General features: G+C 42.5%; 1 protein-coding gene across 3 annotated transcripts; it reads left to right on the top strand.

The window, feature by feature from the left end:
• Window positions 1-20: 20 nt before the first annotated feature.
• Window positions 21-19,884, top strand: dcaf6 (ddb1 and cul4 associated factor 6). 3 transcript variants are annotated; one of them, XM_080037541.1, is made up of 20 exons: window positions 21-507; window positions 3,505-3,566; window positions 5,985-6,077; window positions 7,258-7,443; window positions 7,537-7,650; window positions 8,435-8,570; window positions 8,753-8,964; window positions 11,146-11,239; window positions 12,069-12,188; window positions 12,676-13,005; window positions 13,403-13,573; window positions 14,888-14,947; window positions 15,678-15,885; window positions 16,385-16,488; window positions 16,905-17,241; window positions 18,314-18,452; window positions 18,803-18,959; window positions 19,062-19,150; window positions 19,529-19,634; window positions 19,746-19,884. In XM_080037541.1, exons 1-20 carry the CDS (start codon window positions 411-413, stop codon window positions 19,796-19,798), a joined length of 2,868 nt encoding a protein of 955 aa, XP_079893667.1. In that variant the 5' UTR covers window positions 21-410; the 3' UTR covers window positions 19,799-19,884. The 3 variants fall into 3 exon arrangements, with proteins under 3 accessions (XP_079893667.1, XP_079893668.1, XP_079893669.1); XM_080037542.1 differs by lacking the exon at window positions 13,403-13,573 and having other exon boundaries at window positions 23-507; XM_080037543.1 differs by lacking the exons at window positions 13,403-13,573; window positions 14,888-14,947 and having other exon boundaries at window positions 25-507.
• Window positions 19,885-20,129: the final 245 nt, after the last annotated feature.

The raw sequence follows: 20,129 nt of genomic DNA, 5'->3' as shown, positions 1-20,129 counted from the left end.
ATTTTCTTCGAAACACTCCGCCCGCCAGCTGTTCGTCCTCGTAAAACGAGCGCCCCTCTCCCTTTCTGTCAAACCACGCGGTTTATCGCGATGTTTGGTAACAGCTGTCCGCTGCTAGAAGAAATAAACCAGGCTAGGCTAGCAGGACAGATAGTTAGCGCAGCAGAGAGCAGGCACACCGTGAATGTAAACTCAGCGGGGAACGCAGACACCGGACACGGGCGAGGAGACCTTCACGTCCCGCTATGAAGCAGCTGAGTGTCGTATAGAGCTAACGGTGACGCTGTCCCGACAGACAGCGGCGTACCCCGATGGCAAAACAGAGACGTCAATAAATAAAACAGGAATACATCAACAGGAAAAGGGTTAGCTTAGTTTTTTTCAATGTTATTGTTAATTAAAAGGCACATATGGTCACGATGTCCTGCTCCAGCAACCTGGTTTGGGATGTAAATAAACGCCTAATCGGATACAGCGAGCCCAACAGCATCAGAAGCAACTATTTAGGTAAGAAACAAACACACCTCTTTGATGCTAACGTGAAAAACATGCAGCATTTTGAAAGTATGTCTGGTAGGTAACTCGACGTGTGTGTGTGTGTGTGTGTGTGTGTGTGTGTGTGTGTGTGTGTGTGTGTGTGTGTGTGTGTGTGTGTGTGTGTGTGTGTGTGTGTGTGTGTGTGTGTGTGTGTGTGTGTGTGTGTGTGTGTGTGTGTGTGTGTGTGTGTGTGTGTGTGTGTGTGTGGTGACAGCTGTACCCCAAGATGACTGTGTGCCCTAAGCCTTCAGTGCCTGTCTGTTCTGCTACCAACAGAGAGCTGCTAAAGTTGCTCCTTCTACAAAGACAGTAGCGTCCAGAGTAAATCCATCCTGTGCATTTCATTTCTTGCTTCCTGTCCCATTCTGTACGTGGGAGTACGTAACACGTTTATGGATTAAATGTTACGCATAATCCTCAATAGTGCATCTCTCTGTTGGAGCGAAAAATACATAGATTTATCTCATCATTCAGGGTTTGCATGTTAAGCCACAGTTGATGCACAGAAAAGCATACGCGTGCAGCTGAACTCTGACTGGAGCATCTCTGTAGTCCTATAATGGCAAAAGTGATTGAGTTAAAAGCAGGGATCAATGCTGTAATGCATTTTCTGAAGGTGCAGTGCATTTGAAAGTGCATTTCAGTTTTGCAGGAATTTGTAGGAAACGAAAGGTGTCATCCTCCTGAAGTCACTCTCACAGCTAAATATATAGATACATATCATTTAGAACTTTAAAGCGCATATTGTCCATAATGCTTCCCCTTTTTTACAACTGTGAAACGGTAATGACTATTGCAACTTGTCATGAGACTGCAGGGTTTTAGAACGTGACACAATGAGAGAGTTTAATGTCAATAATATTTTAGGTTCCTGTGGAGATTTACATCCTATGTGGAAACTTACTCAACACTCAACACTTTCATACGGGTGTAACTCTTACTCCTTATTAGCTGTAGATGTAATTTATGGTAAATACTTCGACTCCTGCAACACAAATAAAACCTGTCTGTGCAAGTCAGAGCTCTCGTTTTGGCTCTACGGCACATGGATGTCTCAATCTCTCTTAGACATCCGTACACAAGAACGAATTTTACATCTTTTTCACGGAAAACAAATGACATTCATTACTTGCCATAATTACTGGCCATGTGTGTCAAGCCTTAAATCCAAAGTGAAAACAATCTTGGAAAAAAAATCCTAAATGCATAATAATCAAAATAAGTAGTAGCCTAAATAGTTTAATGTTATAATACAGCAGCAATGCATCTCAGGTATGTCTCAACAACAGCGCTAATTTTGTTTTTCTTTTCTTTTGTGTTGACATATATCACAAAAAGATAAAATCAGGATCTATTGCCATGTTATTGCTGTGTTGTTGTTATGAATAAGAGTGTTCATCGATACGTCATTCACACTCTGATGAGTCTCTGTCTGATTTGCAGTCGCTAGTCTTGAGTTTATCCGTGAGAACTGAGAAGTTTAGGACAGAAGTCAGCCATTTGGTGTGTGTGTGCGTGCGTGCGTGCGTGTGCGTGTGTGTGTGTGTGTGTGGTTGTGACGACGGTATTAAAAGTAAAACAACACTGTGTCTGCTGCGGAGTAAACAGAAGAGAGGGCGAGAGAGCTCTGCTGGCATGCTGCTGCTCAGACACAGAGAGAGAGAGAGGGGGGGGGGGTCTGCGCTGTGGCTCATCCAGCAGTCAGCTCCGGGGATGAGAGTCGTTTTGAATGAAGGTTTGTGTGGGGCCTTCCGAAGGTGGGGCAGGTGCCTCGAAGGTTTAGTCAGCGCTGCATTTAGCTTCCACTGAGATATGGCCCCGAGAGCTGTTATTGTGCACGGGTAGAGAGGGTGCATGCAGTGACGTGCGGGTCGGGATATATTTAGCTGCATAAAGGAGGGGGTGACGATGGTGGCAAAGAGTAGTGGTAGACATCGAATTCCTACAAGAGATACGACTGCCCGGAGGAGGTTTAAGGAAAATTTGTCCGTAGCAGTGTTTTAGGTGTAAATAGAGAGATTTGATGGAGTAAAAAATAAGGCAGGCAAGTTGGACACTGCACATTGACACAGGTGCATCATGGTTAAACTAGAAATAAAGCAGCTAAATGCATTTTTATGACACATTCTTCTTATTTCCATATGTGTACTGTACTTCCTCCAGACACAAAGCAGAGATTTAAATCTTTCGCACAATGAAAAAATGCCATTAATAAATAACTGTGTGCATGTTCCAGTAACCTTTCTCAGAGGACAATATTGCTGTCCCACCTCTATTTGTATTCAATGTATGATCTTCACTACTAGATAGTTAACAAGAAACCAACATACTAAACTATGTGATGCCAACAGGAATATAAAAAATAAGTACAATAAGTCTGACGTCTGTCAATCGGTGACGGTGCTGCCAGCTAAATTGAACAAAGAGGTGGCAAAATGTAACAGGTATTTTTAGTTATTTGAGTAGTTTCACTTGCACAACATTAAACGTTTAGTTTAATCAATTTCCCCTGTTTGTATTTCTCCCCTCGTTTTGTCTTAAAGTAGGACATTAAAACAGAGTTTCAGGCTCACTGCGGAGCTGTTTATTCAGTGTTTAACTGAAGCTGCATCCTATGAAAATGAAGCCTCAGGTCAAAATATTAAATCACAGTAACATCATCCACAGAACGTTTGAAGAACAGGTTGTCTCTAACTACTTCTGTGTTACACAAACTATTGAAGTGAAGTCCTGATCAGACCACTTTCCTGCAGTTACATTAAACTGTCTTCTTGCAGCAGCATGTACACTGTTTGGATATGTACTCTTGATGTAGATTGTACACTACAAGATGTGGCAATACTGAATGCAATTAATTTGATATTTTATAAAAGTGTGCACTACAGCTATTAATCCAAGAAAGAAAAAGTATGTTGGTCATTCCATAGAATAAGACATGATTTGACTTTGTTGTTCTTCTTTTCACAGGTAGAAGAGAATTTGTCCAGAGGCTTAAACTTGAAGGGACCCTAAATGTTCACGATGGCTGCGTAAGTTCTCCAAATTTGAATCCTTTTCTTTTTTTATATTATAAGTTTATGTGTCTTCAGCTGAACTCATCAACACGTTGTGGGACAATCCAACGGAGTCTCGTCCCACTGCCCTTGAACACTACACATTGCATTAAAGTCTCCACATTAATGCACAGTTTTTATAGAATTTTGGTCTGCACATAGCAAATATTCTTTGTACTTTATACTGCGAACATTTTCATATCCCATACATATGATTTTGTTATATATTTCTTTTCTAGTTTTATTGTAAATCTCTCCATTTTAATATATTTTAATGATTTTCTGGTACAGCTCTTTGACATCAGGCCTTTGACATCAGGCCAGGTGGTTTGAGCCTCTGGGAAACCTGAAGCTGACAGAAAAGTCACACTATCAGCATGTCCCATCGTCTATAGCTCACACGTCCAGGCTCCACTCTAACACCGGCTTCGGTTTAACCACAACGTCTGAACTAAAAAGCCTTTCAAGATAATTTCTTGTTACACACATTATTAATTCATTAGCTGTTTTAGTCATGTATAAGCAAGATATTCTATGTCAACATTATGCCCTGTCCGAGGCAGGAATGTGATTTAATTAATTGAATCATTATTTCTGAATCTTTTTATAGACCTTTAACCCATTGATGACGGCTGCTGCGCGATGCCACATTGGCTCTCCTGCCTGATGCTGCGTCGCGCAGCATTATTATTTTATCTATTTTTCATGGCATTCCCAGCATAGAATGCACCGTCATTGGTTCAAATACACGAGGTGGGTTTTGTTTATTTTTTTTAAGACCACGTGACCACCCAAAAGTTGTGTGGTTTGCCGAAAATAACGTCAATCAAAAAAATTGAAAATAAAAAAATAAAACAAAATAATAAAAAAAATACGCCGGCTATGTCGGCGACAGAACAGTTAGTGGCGTTTGGTGCGCAGAATCAAGGTCTACTATAGACTACTGACGAAAATCACACAACACATTGCATCTATTTATTAACAATATTTAATAATTTTCTAATTCATCTAATTTTGACGATTTTTAGAAATATTTTTTGGTTTGTAAGCGCTAAGGGAGCATGTTTAAATGAAACCTGTGAACCTTAACTTTTAAATGTATTTTATTTCATGTTTCTATGTGCTACACAGGCTTAGATATTAAGGTTTTGGTAGACTTGACAATTCGTACTATTTTTTCAGAAAACCCTCAGGCATTAAGGACATGCATCCTAGATTGCCATAGTCATCAATGGGTTAATCAACAGGTTAATCTTCGGTAATCTGTAAAAGCAAAGATGTATTGGTCCATATCATTTAAAGGATTGGAGGATATAGCTTTTCTTCTCTGGCGCTTTCAACAGGACGTTCACATTTTTACAAAAAACACACAACAAATAAACACCTCGAACCCCGACGTACATGCAAATATATGAGCTCTTAGGAATCGGATGGTCTGAGAGTGTTTTCATATCGCTGCCAGTGATGCTACGAGCTGTTTGATGGGAGACCTGCTGGTATTTTGGGCCTGAAGGTTTAGAAAGAGCCACGAGAAACTGTATTGCAAAATCAGTAAGAACAAGGAAGTAGCTGTACGTTGCATATGAGCTGATTTGGTTTGCGCAACACAAGTTGTCATTAACAGTCAAAGAATGCAAGATTTATATTATATTTCCAGTCAAACACACAAACGCACACATATAACACAACCTCAGATGTAGCTTTTACTGGATCTAATCAAATCGGCCTGTAGAAGGTGAAGAGACTAACCCACTTGGACCTGTGTTTAAAGGTGGGGGAAGCTGAAGCCGTGTTCATCTGGTGTTAATGAAATATTGATCCACGAAGCGCCAGCAAGCGGTTCACTGAGCGTTCCTGTTCCTCCACTTTAGATTCATGGATGGGATACTGTTAGCTGTTAACTTAATCTGATGTCAGTCAGTTGAATGTTAATTGACGCGTAACTGAAAATAATTTGACTAAAGCTCTGTTACATGCGTCAAACATATCTTTCTTTAGATCAGCTTTGTTTAAATGACCATTGGTTCCCAACCTTATTTAGTTTGAACCCCTCACTCAAACCAATGTCTTCTATTTTTGACCCCTCCCCAACAACTTAAGGAGACCTGAAGGGTTGAAACTAAACAATATTTCTCTAGTAAAGTGTATAAATGTAATTCTATGTAGGAAAATGTTGTTTTTGTATTTCCTCCCCCGATAATCATCTCCTAGATTATTGAGTGTTCAAAATGCCCTTTTGAAAATTGGAATATGATGATATTAAAATTAAGAAAAACAGTTATAACTTCATAAAGGACGTTTTTTTTTGTCAGCAAAATAATCCTTTCAGCACTGATGCAAACTGCACAGCAACTATCTGTGTCCCATATAACCCAAGTGGTTCTCTCTTCACAGGTCAACACTATATCCTGGAGTGACACAGGTGAATACCTCCTGTCAGGGTCAGACGATACCTTCTTGGTTATCACCAACCCGTACAACAAGAAGGTAGGTCCCACTTTGCCTTATGGGAGAACAACATAAGGAGGAGAATGAACTGTTGTCTATGAGAGAAAACTGCTCCATTGATGATGATAATCCAACTTGTTGATCAGTTGGCGCAAGTTTATCCAGTTCAAATATTTCTTTACCTCAAAGAAAATCAAAATCATTAAACGCATATACAGCTGGTGCTCTGAGTGACTCCTGGAAACACTTCAGGCACAAATGAGCTGAGTCACACAGAGATGAAGGTGGTTGAAATACAGTCTATTCTTATCGTTTGTTTCCTATGTTTACAAGGTGTAAAAATGTAATATCAAAAAAATATTTCTTCCTCCAAACAAGACATAAAAAGACCATAGATATAGATAAATATAAAATGGATGTAGCATCCGGGCTGACCTCAGTTATTCCAACTGCATCCAATTGTCCTGGCTTATGCGCATCGCCATCTTGTCATATTTTTACCTCGCATCATTTCCCCTCACGATGTGACGTCGGGGGGAGGGAGATACTCCCATCTAGTTGACATATACCTCCAAGGCGAAGTGAGGGCCAACGGGCGGGTAGCTGTCACTCAAGAGACCGCGCCCCTAATTATTTATACATTTTAACCTCCAAAAGAAGAAAGACTAGCCTGCTAGAAAAAAATTCACCCCCCTCAGTGTTGTCATGGAGGTATGACATTAACACACAGACTAGAATGCTTTTTTGTACCAGGCCTTAAATGGGTTTAATAATCCTGTGAAAACGGGGAGTCAAGGAGAAATTGCTCTGTTTTGAAACCTGCCCCTAGTGGCCACCTGGTGCAACTGCAATTTGTCACTTCCGCATTGGATGCTGGTAGAACTGCTGTGGTTGGGGCTTGAAAAAGACATGAATAATCAAAATAATCATGTCACACTTTGATCATTTTGACAATGCTTTGATGCAGGTTTTTACACCTGTACTGTACACATGTCAATTTTGTCCAGTTTAGTAAAGAATGTTATCAAAATGATATGGGGATTATTTTTTTCTTAATTAAATAGGATTTTTGGAAGCAAACATATTGAAGCAGAGCATCTGACCACATGAAATTCACCTGTTTTCTTCTTTTGAAATGGAGGTTTGTGTTTTAAGTGAGTTTAAGTGTGTATTGAGGTATAGTGTGCTTTTTTTTCTTTTTTTTTCTTTCTTTCTTCAGGTCAAGAAGTCAATCCGCTCGGGTCATCGGGCGAACATCTTCAGCGCGAAGTTCATGCCGCACACCAACAGCCAGGAGATCATCTCGTGCTCCGGGGACGGCATCATCTACTACACCCACACAGAGAAGAGCCCCGAGCTCAACAGACAGTGTCAGTTCACCTGCCACTACGGAACAGCTTACGAGGTGCTCAACACTTCCATCACCTTCACGTCTTTCTCTAGCCCTTCTTTGACCTGTCTCCTGACCTCCACCTCTCTCTCTCTTTCTCTCCTCCAGATTATGACGGTACCAAACGACCCTTACACCTTCCTGTCATGTGGCGAGGATGGCACCGTGCGATGGTTTGACCTGCGCATGAAGACCAGCTGCACGAAAGAAGACTGCAAAGATGTACGGCTGATAGTTTGTCTCCTTTTTCAGCGTGTGATTGTGGTGCACCCCAATCACCCCCTCCCCCCAGCAGCAGTGTCAATAATATCTGTTTGATTAGTGAGGATCAGTTTTTTCTTTTTTGTTTGTTTTTGTTGTCACTGTGTAGATTTTCTTTTGAATTTTAGAGCTTTTCAAATCAAAGAATAGGTCTCTTGAATTGGCCAGAATGTAAATTGAGATTTTCGTCAATACTTCCTCCTTTTATATTATTTATTTAAAATAAATGTAATTGTTGATCTATCTTTTTTTATTATAGACTGAATTGGCGTTAGTTTGGTATTGATAGTGTTACAGACCTTCGTCTCCCAGATTTACTATCCGAGTTTCAACTCTTCACAAACAACTTTCTGTCTATGGGGTAATTCAGAAAACAGTTTCCTTGGCTTCAGGCGAGGCTATTTGTGTGTGTATGTGTGTCGTGGTGTGTGTGGCTTTATCTGAGTGTATGCAAGTGTGAGTGTGTTCCCTCGGCATTGCGTTGCATCTTCTCGTGTTTCGCGCTCAAGCATTACCTGTGACCTTAAAACTGTCAGTGTAGTTTTTCCAGACTCTGTTACCTTCCCGTGTTAATTATCCTACAACCTGTTGGTTGTTTACAAGTGGAAAATCCACAACTGATCATCCTCAAATCTCTATTCTTACTGCAAAAACTGATCGAGGGCTAGTGAACTTTCGGACCAGCAGGAATGACTTTACCTTTTAAAAAGAACTTCCCTAAGTTTTTCTTTCTTTTTTCTTTCAGGACATCCTGATAAACTGTCGAAGGGCAGCGACCTCTATATCCATCTCTCCCCTGGTGCCGTATTACCTGGCCGTGGGCTGCTCTGACAGCTCGGTGCGGATATACGACAGACGCATGTTGGGCACCAGAGCGACAGGTAAACTGTTTTCAAATCATTCACTCAGCTTCCTCTGTCTTTATGTTTATGTTGATATAGTCAGACACAACATGCTTTTTTACTCAAAGAGTGAAAACACAAGTTCAGAGATGTACCGTGGTCCTAGTGCTTTATGTCATTGCATCACATACCATATCAAGCGCTCTCTGTCTTGTCCTCAGGTAACTACATGGGCCGGGGAACAACAGGCATGTGTGGGAGGTTTGTTCCGGATCATCTGTCCAACAAGTCGTGTCGCGTGACGTCCCTGTGCTACAGCGGGGACGGCCAGGAGGTGTTGGTCAGCTACTCCTCTGACTACATCTACCTGTTTGATCCCAAAGACGACCAGGCCCGGGAACTGAAGGGCCCGTCTGAGGAGAGGAGGGAAGAGGTGAGTGCGCTGGATTGTGTGTGTGTGTGTGCGTGTGCTCGCGCGCATCTACTGACAACTATTGGATGGATTACAATGGCATTTTATCCACTTCGGATGAATTGTCTTTACTTTGATCATCCTTTCATTTTTCATCACAATGTTCACTAATACTTTGGTTGATGACCAAATGTATGTAAAACTAGTGACATTCCCATCAGCCTTTAGCTGTACCTGACATTAGGGCCTAACAGGAAATGTTAACTTAGCATGTTCATATTTATCTGGAAGCACCGCTGTTCAGTACAGTATCTGTTATAGGACATTAGCTTATTTTTGACATATTGTACTTTACATGCATGTTTTGGGTACACCACAAATACAGCAGTTAAAGTGTCCGCCTAATCTGCTCCCACAAACGGCCTTTCCTACCTCTGGTGTAGTCATTTTAAGTCACTCATTAAGTACAGTTTCGGGTAAAACAGAGTCGGGGAAAAAAGCAGTTTCTCTTCCGTCTTCTTCGACAAGTCCCGACGATCTACTATCTGATTGGCTCGTTGATAAAAACGCCGGTGGTGTCCCCGCCGCTTTTCTGAAAAGTTGAGCTTTTTTTCAACTCGAAATGCTCGAAGCGGCCGCACAAAAAGGGCAAAACGCTTGGTGAAAAAAAGCTCTGAGCGGGTATCACTTGAAAAAAGGCGCTTGCGGTCAGAAAAAGGCGTTAGGTGGACACGGGGCCTAAATCTTTTTTTGGAATACTACTAAATAGTAGAAGTATGGGTATTGTAACGCACAGGTTGAATCTAAGTCTTGTAGAGTATTTTTCTGCTTGAGTCCTTACTTGCATCCTGGTTTTGGAGATATATTGGTTCTGAAGAGAGACACGATGCTTGCCCATCTTAAGACATAGTGAAATAATGCAAATCGCAAGCCTTCAAGTTCCTTGTTTTGTGTGACAAATCGCACAAAACCCAAAGATACTCAGTTTCATACGGTCTAATTAAGGTGCAGAGAAACGATAAAACGTTAAATGTAGCATGACATATTATCCAGCTCTTCACAATGGATGCTGCATATATCAGTACCATAGAAGCAGAGTCTTTCATGCAGAAAGTGCTTTTTTTCTGTAAACAAACACAACAAGACAGAGGCCTTTTAAGAGCTTCTCTAAGAGCACTGCAGACATCAGCGATGCAGTGCAGAGAGTGTAACAAATGACCCTGAAGAAACTAAAGGGAGGACGAGCGGGAGAATAGAGAATTCCAATCGCTGGATTATAGATTCAAAACAAATAAAAATGGTCTTCTCCTTCAGTCCCTTTCTCCAATGTATTTGGGTCATCGTACGTGCTACGATGAACAAGCAGAAAAAGTGTGAGATCAGATAAACTGAAGTGTTTACTGTGAGCGCAGCTCGTCTCGTGTGTCTGAATGTGCTGGATCACGGTGCCAGTGTTTCAAACCCCCCTGGTGAGTTTGGCTGTGTCGAGAGATGCAACCACCACACACATTCCTTTCTAAATACAGCGACTGACGCAGGCTGAGACCTCCTCCATGGTCCAAAATAGTTGGAGGCTCATTAGCCCTCTCAACTTTTTCCCCTTCTACCTGTAACCTATTTTCTCCAGGAGCCATTCTATCTGATGGAGTCCACTTATCTCTTTCAGCCTCTGCTGCTTTTCACCACCTCCAGCCCTTATCCAGACCTGATGACATTTTCTGTGTAAAGCAGTTGATAGTCCCTGCACTAAGACCCTCTCTTTCTATTTCTGGCTCTCAGCCTGTTGCCCCATAGAGAGAGCCAGGGGGGCTGGAAAGTGAAGGCAACCTCAGCCGTGTAGCCAGAAGAGAGGGAGGGGGGGCACTTTAAAGAAGACACTGACAGAGACAAGCAGTGTTTTGCTTTGGCAGTGGAGCTATTTTTGACCATGCTTTGACTGACAAACTGCTTGTGTGTGTGTGTGTGTGTGTGTGTGTGTGTGTGTGTGTGTGTGTGTGTGTGTGTGTGTGTGTGTGTGTGTGTGTGTGTGTGTGTGTGTGTGTGTGTGTGTGTGTGTGTGTGTGTGTGTGTGTGTGTGTGTGTGTGTGTGTGTGTGTGTGTGTGTGTGTGTGTGTGTGTGTGTGTGTGTGTGTGTGTGTGTGTGTGTGTGTGTGTGTGTGTGTGTGTGTGTGTGTGTGTGTGTGTGTGTGTGTGTGTCCACAGCTGAGGCAGCCTCCAGTGAAGCGCCTCCGTCTAAGAGGTGACTGGTCTGACACTGGACCCCGAGCTCGCCCTGAGAGCGAGCGGGAGAGAGACGGTAAGATCAGAGCAGTTGGTAACCCAGCCGACATGTACTTTATGTGGTACTGCTCCTTTAAGTTAAAGCAGAGGCCTCAAGTTCCAGGTCTCACCTTTTTGTTATTACAATTTAGTATGAAGTTAATAATACAATTTTGAAAAGCGGTCAACTCAGACCATAAACATTTTGTCTCCATCACACATGTAACATTACGTAAAGCTGAGCCAAAAAAATCAAGTGTCCTTCTTCTTTTCTGAGCGCCCACATGAGAAACAACAGTCTTTTTGAAGTGTTATAGCATCATCATAGAAGATTCTGCTGTGTTTATAAAGCCCTAAATGGCCTAGGGCCAAAATATATTACTGATCTGCTTATACGTTATGAGCCGTCCAGAGCCCTTAGGTCGTCTGGGACAGGTCTGCTTACAGTCGCCAGAGTTAGGACTAAACAAGGAGAAGCAGCTTTTAGTTCTTATGCACCAAATCTCTGGAACAAACTCCCAGAGAACTTGAGGTCTGCTGCAACTCTCAGCTCTTTTAAATCAAGTCTGAAGACTTTTCTGTTTCCATTTTAACCTGTCATTTTTATTTTATATAAATGTTATTCATTCGCTTTTAAATGTTTTATTCATTCGCTTTTCTAATGTGTGTTGTGTATTTTAATCTTGCCCCTGTAAAGCACTTTGAGTGGCCTTGTGTCTGAATTGTGCTATATAACTAAACTTGCCTTGCCTTGTGTGAAGCCATGACCATTGTTCGGACGTATTAACTATCATCAAGTTTGTCTTTATACGTTGAGTGTTATTAAAAGCATCTTGATGATTCTTCCTCTTCCTGTGTTGTTGTAGGAGAGCAGAGCCCCAACGTGTCTCTGATGCAGAGGATGTCAGACATGTTGTCCCGGTGGTTTGAGGAGGCCAGCGAGGCTCAGGGCAGCAGAGGAGCTCGGCCTCAGACAAGACCCCGAGGTGAGCCGTTAACCGTCTGCTAAAAAAAAATAACAATTTGTGTTTTGTATGTATGTCTTTTGTTGTTTTGTGTATTTTTTTTTGGCAAATAAGCTTATGCTATAAATGCTATGGTGTGTGCCATAGGTTTATGCTACAGACTTTTCTATAAAAATAAACGTTAAATAGAAAAATCTTCACATGATTGCTCATATACAAAAAAAAACTCATAAAACCTTGAAGAAATTAAATTAGAGGGTTGCAATAACTCCACATGTATTTTTTATTATTGAACAGTTTTCCCTTTTATCATATTCTATAAAATTACTTCTATAACTATACAAGTTATTTACCGTGCAAGTTTATTTTAAGGTTTATTTTCGTGATATTTTATTCAAATGTCCTTCTAAATCTGTTTTTTTTTTTTTTTTTTTTTTTTTTCTCCTTAAACTCAACAGAAACTCCTAAGATTCTAAAACTATTTTTTCTCATAATTTTCCTGTTTCAGGCACAGCCGCCCGTCCAGAAGGGCCGTCGAATCCCCCGGCCGCCGCCGCCGCCGCAGCAGCAGCAGGAGAGTCCAGTCAGGAGTCCAGCAGGGTCCAGGAGAGGCCCGTGGGGACAGAGGCCCCGGATGTAGCTGCCGGTCCCACCACTGCTGCTGCTGCTGCTGCTGCCATGCCCAGGTCCACTCCCTCCTCTGGTTCCTCATCAGCAGTCACTGCTCCTCCTCCCTCCAGCTCCTCAACACCGGCCCCTTCCACCTCCTCGCCTGACGCGCAGCAGAGGAGTCGGGCCCAAACCACGGCGACGGCCACCTCAGAACCAGCACTTTCAGGTAAAACACACACACACACACACACACACACACACACACACACACACACACACACACCCACACACACACACACACACACACACACACACACATACTCACTCTGCACATGAAATGTTTCAGAAATTTGCATTTTAGGCTTCAGTGCATACGAGAAGGTGAACTCAGTCTCCCCTGTGTGTGTGAGTCTGAGATTGTGTTTTATGAGTGTGTGTGAATGTGTGCGTGTTGGAGCCACTCCACTCAAGCAGCAGCCCTCACTTCACTCTCTTCTCCCTCTCAGCATCCTGTTGTCCTCCTACTCCTCCTGTTGTCTCTTTCCTCACCTACTCCCCCTTCAGTCTTCTTATCGTGCATTCACTCTCCCTTCTCTTCCTCTTCCTTCTCGCCTCTTTGTCAGAGTACGGTCCTCATCGGCTGCCCATAAGTTTAGTATGTAGGCGTTTGCAGCGGCTGCTCCGGCTGGCCGACCCTCCAGGACTGGGTCGGGGAGCGGCCTCTTCTCCTTCCTCTGCAGCCGCTGAGAGACAGTCACAAAGAGCCGCTCCTACCGCTGCTGCTGCTGAGACAGGTTACCCTCCCCTCCAAACCCCCACTACATGCAGGCTGTTCGCCTGGGCCCCAACACCCCGCACCTTCCCCTGCCATCTTCCCCTTTCTCCTCTATGTAGGAAAGGTGGATGTTGTCTGTTGGCAGGCACAGTTAGGCTCCAGAAAGAAGCCAGGTCTTGCTCAAAACTGACCACTAATCCCACAGTGATCCTCTTTCCATTCCCCCTTTAATGCATCTTGTACTCATTAACCTGACCGCCTGTCCACCGTCTGCTCTGCCCTTCACTCACTAACGCTTTCACTCCATCAACTTTGCTTGAGTTTTTTCACCTGCAAACTCTCTTGTCGGAGTGGTACCAGTCACTGTGAAGCTCATGTTTGGTGATGCATACTATTGACCAGTCATTTGACCGTAATGTAGGAATGGTGAACTTTGGTTTAATCTTGAGAATCATAACTAAAGCCTTCTTCAGATCAGGAACGCAAGACATCAGCGACTTCATCCACTGCGTTTGTTTAAAGTGACAGAACCTCTGCATAAGGAGACACAATGTGTTTGCCAGATATGTGTTAATTCATCTGTGCAGTTTGCATTAATACAAGTGGAAACATGATCGGCGTAAATTCTGTTCTATTGGTTATAGCTGTTGTAAAAAGTTTATTTTAATCGTCGACCCCCTCACTGCAAGGGAATTTTGCAACAATGTAAAATCAGCTCTTTCACAGTGTTTTATGGTTTCTCAAGCAGTATTTTGGGAACCATGCAAAGATATGTTTTTCATCTCTGAGCATGTTTAACCTTGTGCTTCTGCAGCCTTTATGTTCATGTCACAATATGAAAGTCGGAAATAGTTTTTTATTCAAATGGTAATTTAACTCAATCACTGACGGATGGAATCAAGGGCCATTGCTTGTTTTGTTACATCCAAGCTGCACGGATGAATAGCAGAGAATTGGAGCTTTTGTTTAGCTGTCACATTTGTTATCACTGATGACATATCATTAAATAACATGTCAGAGAAAAAATTTGCTGTGTAGGTATGAGACATTTGGGTTTGTTTTTGAGGTTTCTAAAGCAAATTGAGCTTAATAATAAGGATTTCATTTTCCATTATTGTGCTGTCTCACAGTATAAAGCTTGATGGTTATTATAAGATGAAGCTTTTTAACCCCTTCAGCCGATCTTACAGCTCCTCCTGCCTGGCTTTGGATCGTGTGTGTGTGTAATTTAACATGACTTTGGCGTTTTTAACCCTGGTGCGCTTTGACTGTGTGAACCCTCAAGGTGTGACCTCTTGTGTCCGATGTTTAGTCGGTCTCATTTGTGTTCCAGATTCCCCCTCGTCTGTGGTAAACAAACAGCTGGGATCCATGACTCTGGATGAACAGCAGGGTGCGTCCCCAACCCATCACCCCACCCTGCTACTCTCTTTAACCATCCCCACCCCCTTTCATAAACACAAACACTTTCTCTCATTTCTGTTCCATCGTTTTCATGCTTTTTAATTCTCTCTGTCAACACATATTTAACTGCCTGCAAATAACAGAGTAGAGTTTCTGACCCAAGTTACTGTTACTTTGACTGTAGGACACAATAATAATAATAATCATCATCATCATCATCATAATAATAATAATAATAATAATAATAATAATAATAATAATTGTAAGTAAAGGAATCGGACTATACTCAGACAGTTCACCCAAATTACTCCAAAAATACAAACAAAAAAATCAAAACAAAAAACTAATGCATATCAGATTTTTTTGCACATGTACAGAAGCAGAGAACGGCCCTGCTTGCAGTTTTTTTCTGAAAAAAACTCCGTAATAAGCCTAATGATCCTTCTCGTGTCTTGATGTGTTTCTGCCTTGTTGCTGTGGCTGCTGATCCTTCTCTGTGTCTGTTCTGTGAACGTCCGCTGCATGTTCCCCATTTCTGTTAATCGACGGGAAGTGATGCAACTGAAGGTTGCATGCTTCCAGTGTGCTTTTAGACAACCAATTACATGCTGAGAACCATGGGACAAAATACTGCTAGCTTAAACTTTTTTTTACACCAATAACACCAATAAATAATTCCTACTGGCTTTTTTCCTGTGTATCTTCCTCTCCCCTCTCAGGAGCAGCAGAAGCCTCCTCTCCTCCCGATCAAACTGTTTCTGTAGCAGTCGTCAGCAGCAGCAGCAGCAGCAGCAGCAGCGCTCCCACCACCTCCACCTCCATGGGCAGCACCAATCGCCCCAGTGCAGCGGAGCCAGTCCTCAGCCTGCACTACAGCTCAGAGGGAACCACCACCAGCACCATCAAGCTAGACTTCACTGACGAGTGGTGAGCCATTAGCCTGAGCCAGTAAACCTGTAAAGGCTTGTTACTAAAAAAAACTGTTTCAAATTTCAAGCAGACAATAAATAGCAGGCATCATCATGGTCAACACAAGATGCTGAGTGAGGAAAATACTACTAGGGAGAAAAATGTTTTCGAGCGGCACATTCTCAATAGAGGTTTTTCAATTTCCATCCCAGTGTGCAGTGACTTCCATGAAATATTATACAATGACAAACAACTTTGCAAATGGATGTGTGCTGCACTTGTTGTTTATTCAGTTCATTTCTTAAACCTTGACGAGTGCATCTAAGCGTGTATCGGTATAATTCTTTCAATCTACAGTCTCTATAAACAGACGGTAGCATCTCTTTAATGTATCCTTGATCATTTGGCACTCATGTTGTGGAAGCAGTCACATCATCAGCCTTGTACAACAAATTCCTCCATTGAGGAACAACTGTTAATAATGAATATGAACCCCGAGTTGTGTCTTCTTCCACAGGAGCAGTAGCACATCCACCTCTATGGGCAGTGGAGGTCCCAAAGCATCTGAGGCTGTGGCTATGAGAGAGAGTCTGTCGCAGGGGGGTTCAGTGTCAGAGCAAGGTGAGTCCCCCCTCACTGATGGCTGTGATTGGATGAGACCTCTGACGTCACGGGTCTAGTGGAGTACTCCTCTTGTCAGGAATTTCAGGGTTGTTTGTTTAGTTGGTGTAAGGGCGCTAAGTTGATATTTTAAGGTGGAGTCAGCAATTGTGGAGAATGCTTTTCGTCAAAATAACTTTTTGTCAAAATCAGTGAGTATGTCCTTGCGATCTGCTACCTGTGTGTGTGTGTGTGTGTGTGTGTGTGTGTCTGTGTGTGTGTGTGTCTATGCCTGGCTGTGTCAAAGTCTGTGTGCTGTTAAGAATCCGTTGTCAACACAGAGCCTCACTTAACTTAAATCACAAACACACGTCTTACTTGCATGCATACTGTAGCACATTTGTCCGATGTGTTAATTTCCCCTTTTCACCCCTCAGTTGGCTCAGAATCCTCGGAGCAGCAGCACAGTGCTCTGGCCACCGCCTCAACAGAGCCACCGTGTGCTGCTTCCTGCTCGTCTGCCCGAGCCCCAGCCGAGGGCTCCTCCTCTTCCTCCCAGGGCGTCTGTGTGTCTCCTGCCCCACTAGAGAGGACTCAGCCTGAGGGCACGGAGGAGGACACCACCGGAGGCTGCAGGAGAGCCGAGCCCACCGGAGGGGAGGGAGAGGAGGGCCACAGCACGCCCGCAACAACCAGGGCCAGCCACGACTCGGACGACAGCGACGACGATCCCATTCTCATCCCGGCGACCAGGTTCAGAGGACAGGGACAGAGGTACGTTGTTTTCAGACCCTCTTGTGTTTTGATGGCACGTTTTTATCTCATAGACCAAGATGTTTAAATGTGGAGTCAGGGATTCCGGAGCATGCTTGTCGTCAAAATCAGTGAACATCTACTCCTGATCCGCTTTCTGTACATACTGTGTGCGCACTGAAAAACAAAATCCAGTTTTAAGAACACAGCCTAGGCTCCAAACTGGCATAGCTAAGGGGACCCCAGTTTACATAGCCTAGGCTGTGTTTAAACACCTGCATTTTTTTATTCCATCACACACGCAGTTTGGAAAGGTATCGGATTGTGAGGATATGTTCACTGAAAGGGATTTTGTCAACAAGCGTTCTCCATAGTGGCTGACTCCAACTTTCAAAGCACTTAAGGGCTTTCTTTTGATGCCTTGTCATTGACTGTTTTATTACAAATGTAGTGAAAATTCCAGAGGATCTGCAGTAGGAGATAGGATGATCAGGTAAAGTTTTTTGTTTGCACCGGCAACTAAAAATACATCTAACCTTGTCAGGCGTGTGATGCAGCAGAGCATTAAAACCTCAACCGCCTATCAGGATGTGTGTAGTATGAAAATATAACAAGGTTTTGTCTTGGTTTGGTCATCCCACATACACACAAAAACAACTAATGCACACAGAGCTAACTGTAGCGTTGGAGTGATGTGCATGTGAGTACTGACTCCACAAATGGTGTGAGTAGCAGCATTGTGAAGACTTTAAAAAAAAAATGTAATTGACAAAGAATGTGTGCATGGCATACTGTTGGAAAGGTGCAGAGACAAATATAAAGTTTTGATTTCTGCTGTCATGTAGTTTATATAGACAAGACTTTGCTCAACAATATTAGTGGTATTAGATTTGCTGCTTCCTGATTTGGGTTGTGCATAAAAAAATAAAAGCTTGTTATTGGTTGATTTGATCATACCAGAATAAAATTCACTCAAACCTCAAAGCATGGGGTTTTGTGAGCATCAGTGGCTGCATGTGCCTTTTTTGGAGCGTTCTTTTTTTGGTTGGCATGTTTGGCATCTACTGTATTTGTTTTTTGTTTTGTTTCACAGACGCTCTGCAGCTGCTCGTATCCAGGAGCTGTTTCGCCGGAGGAAAGAGAGACGGGAGATGGAGGAGAGCGAGACGCAGAATATCAGGAGACCCTCGGTTAAAATGGTTTACAAGGGCCACCGCAACTCCAGGACAATGGTACGTCCCCATATCATTTATGTCATGCTGGTTTAGGAAGAATGCTCTTGAAGGAATTATTTGACTATTTAGGAAAATGCACAGCTTTCTTTCTGAGAGTTGGATTCAAAGATCTAATTCTACTTTAATTTCTGCTGGAGATGGAGATGGAGGCGGGTAGCTTAGCTTAGCATAAAGACTGTAAACAGGGAGTAGCATCTAGCCTAGAGTAAATTCAAAAACACACTGACCAGCAAAGAATTGTAAAAAAAAATAAAATAAAATTGTAAGGACAATTTGATCAGTTAGCAGTGCAGTCATCAATAATAAATAAACATATCAACATTGCTTTTCTGTCTTTTACCTCCCAGATAAAAGAATCCTGTTTTTGGGGCAACAACTTTGTGATGAGCGGCTCAGACTGCGGCCACATCTTCATCTGGGACAGACAGACGGGAGAGCACCTCATGCTGTTGGAAGCCGACAACCACGTGGTCAACTGCCTGCAGCCCCACCCCTACGACCCCAGTGAGTAGAACAACACACCCACCCCCACCACCGTCAACCCTGCACCTCACATCATCCTCTACAACCAATAAGCTTCAACATACTCTGTCTGCTCTCTTCTAGTTCTGGCTTCTTCAGGGATAGACTACGACATCAAGATCTGGTCGCCACTGGAACAGTCGGCGTCTTTCAACAGAGTCCTCGCTAACGAGGTGAAACCTGGCCCAAAAAGCTGCCCACCTCATAATGCTGTACAAGACAAACGAACAGCAGCAAAGAAAGATCACAAACCATAATGTACAGAATTCAGAAAGAGAAACTTTTTTATTATTCTCCCCTGAAAAAAAAAACGTATTTCCAACATAAAAACAAAGCACATTTACTCTAATGACGTACACGTAATGTTCAATTTATTGTAGTCATACTTGACTTAAATGTTTCTATTATATGTAACTTTATACTATTCCACCACATCTCAGAGGCAAAGATTCATACATATTATCAAAGAAAAATCACGTTTCTGTATATGTCCGATTCAACCGTGATTCACTCTTTCCTACATATTTTCTTCTTCTTTTTTCCTTTTGAAGGTAATAACTCGTAACGAGCTGATGTTGGAGGAAACCAGAAACACAATCACAGTCCCGGCCTCGTTCATGCTCCGAATGTTGGCCTCCCTCAATCACATCAGATCAGGTACTCGCACATTAAAAGAAAAAGAGTCTGAACTTCATTTGAATGATTTAGAGATTTCATATATTTAAAATATCCGTTATTTTTAAATCCCCGCCTTTCTCTGTTTTACAGATCGACTGGAAGGTGATCGCTCTGAAGGTTCGGGTCAGGAAAACGAGGACTAGCAGTAGCCTACTGGCGTTTTATTTGAAAGAAAACACTATTTCTTTTTGCTGTATAGCACTTGAAAAAAAAAACTTGAGATTTGTACAAGTATAGTGTAGAATACTTCCTTTTGAAATGTAGTGTAATTTCTAGCCCCCCTGTGTTTTTTAAGACGGTTTTCTTACTGATGTTTCTGTATGAGGATATACTACATCCGTGTGAATGCAAAAGGCAAGGACGTCTATACGACTATATATATATATATATAGTGTGAGAATAATGGCGGCTGGTGTGCAAGGATGTTAAGTGCAATATTATTTTGTTAGGAGAGAGTGAGCTTTGATCAGTGTT

The sequence above is a fragment of the Ammodytes marinus genome, assembly GCF_949987685.1.
Source record: "Ammodytes marinus genome assembly, chromosome: 12".
NCBI classification, from domain to species: Eukaryota; Metazoa; Chordata; class Actinopteri; order Uranoscopiformes; family Ammodytidae; genus Ammodytes; species Ammodytes marinus.
Note: the sequence above shows the minus strand (reverse complement) of the source record. Positions and strands in the feature narration are given on the sequence as shown.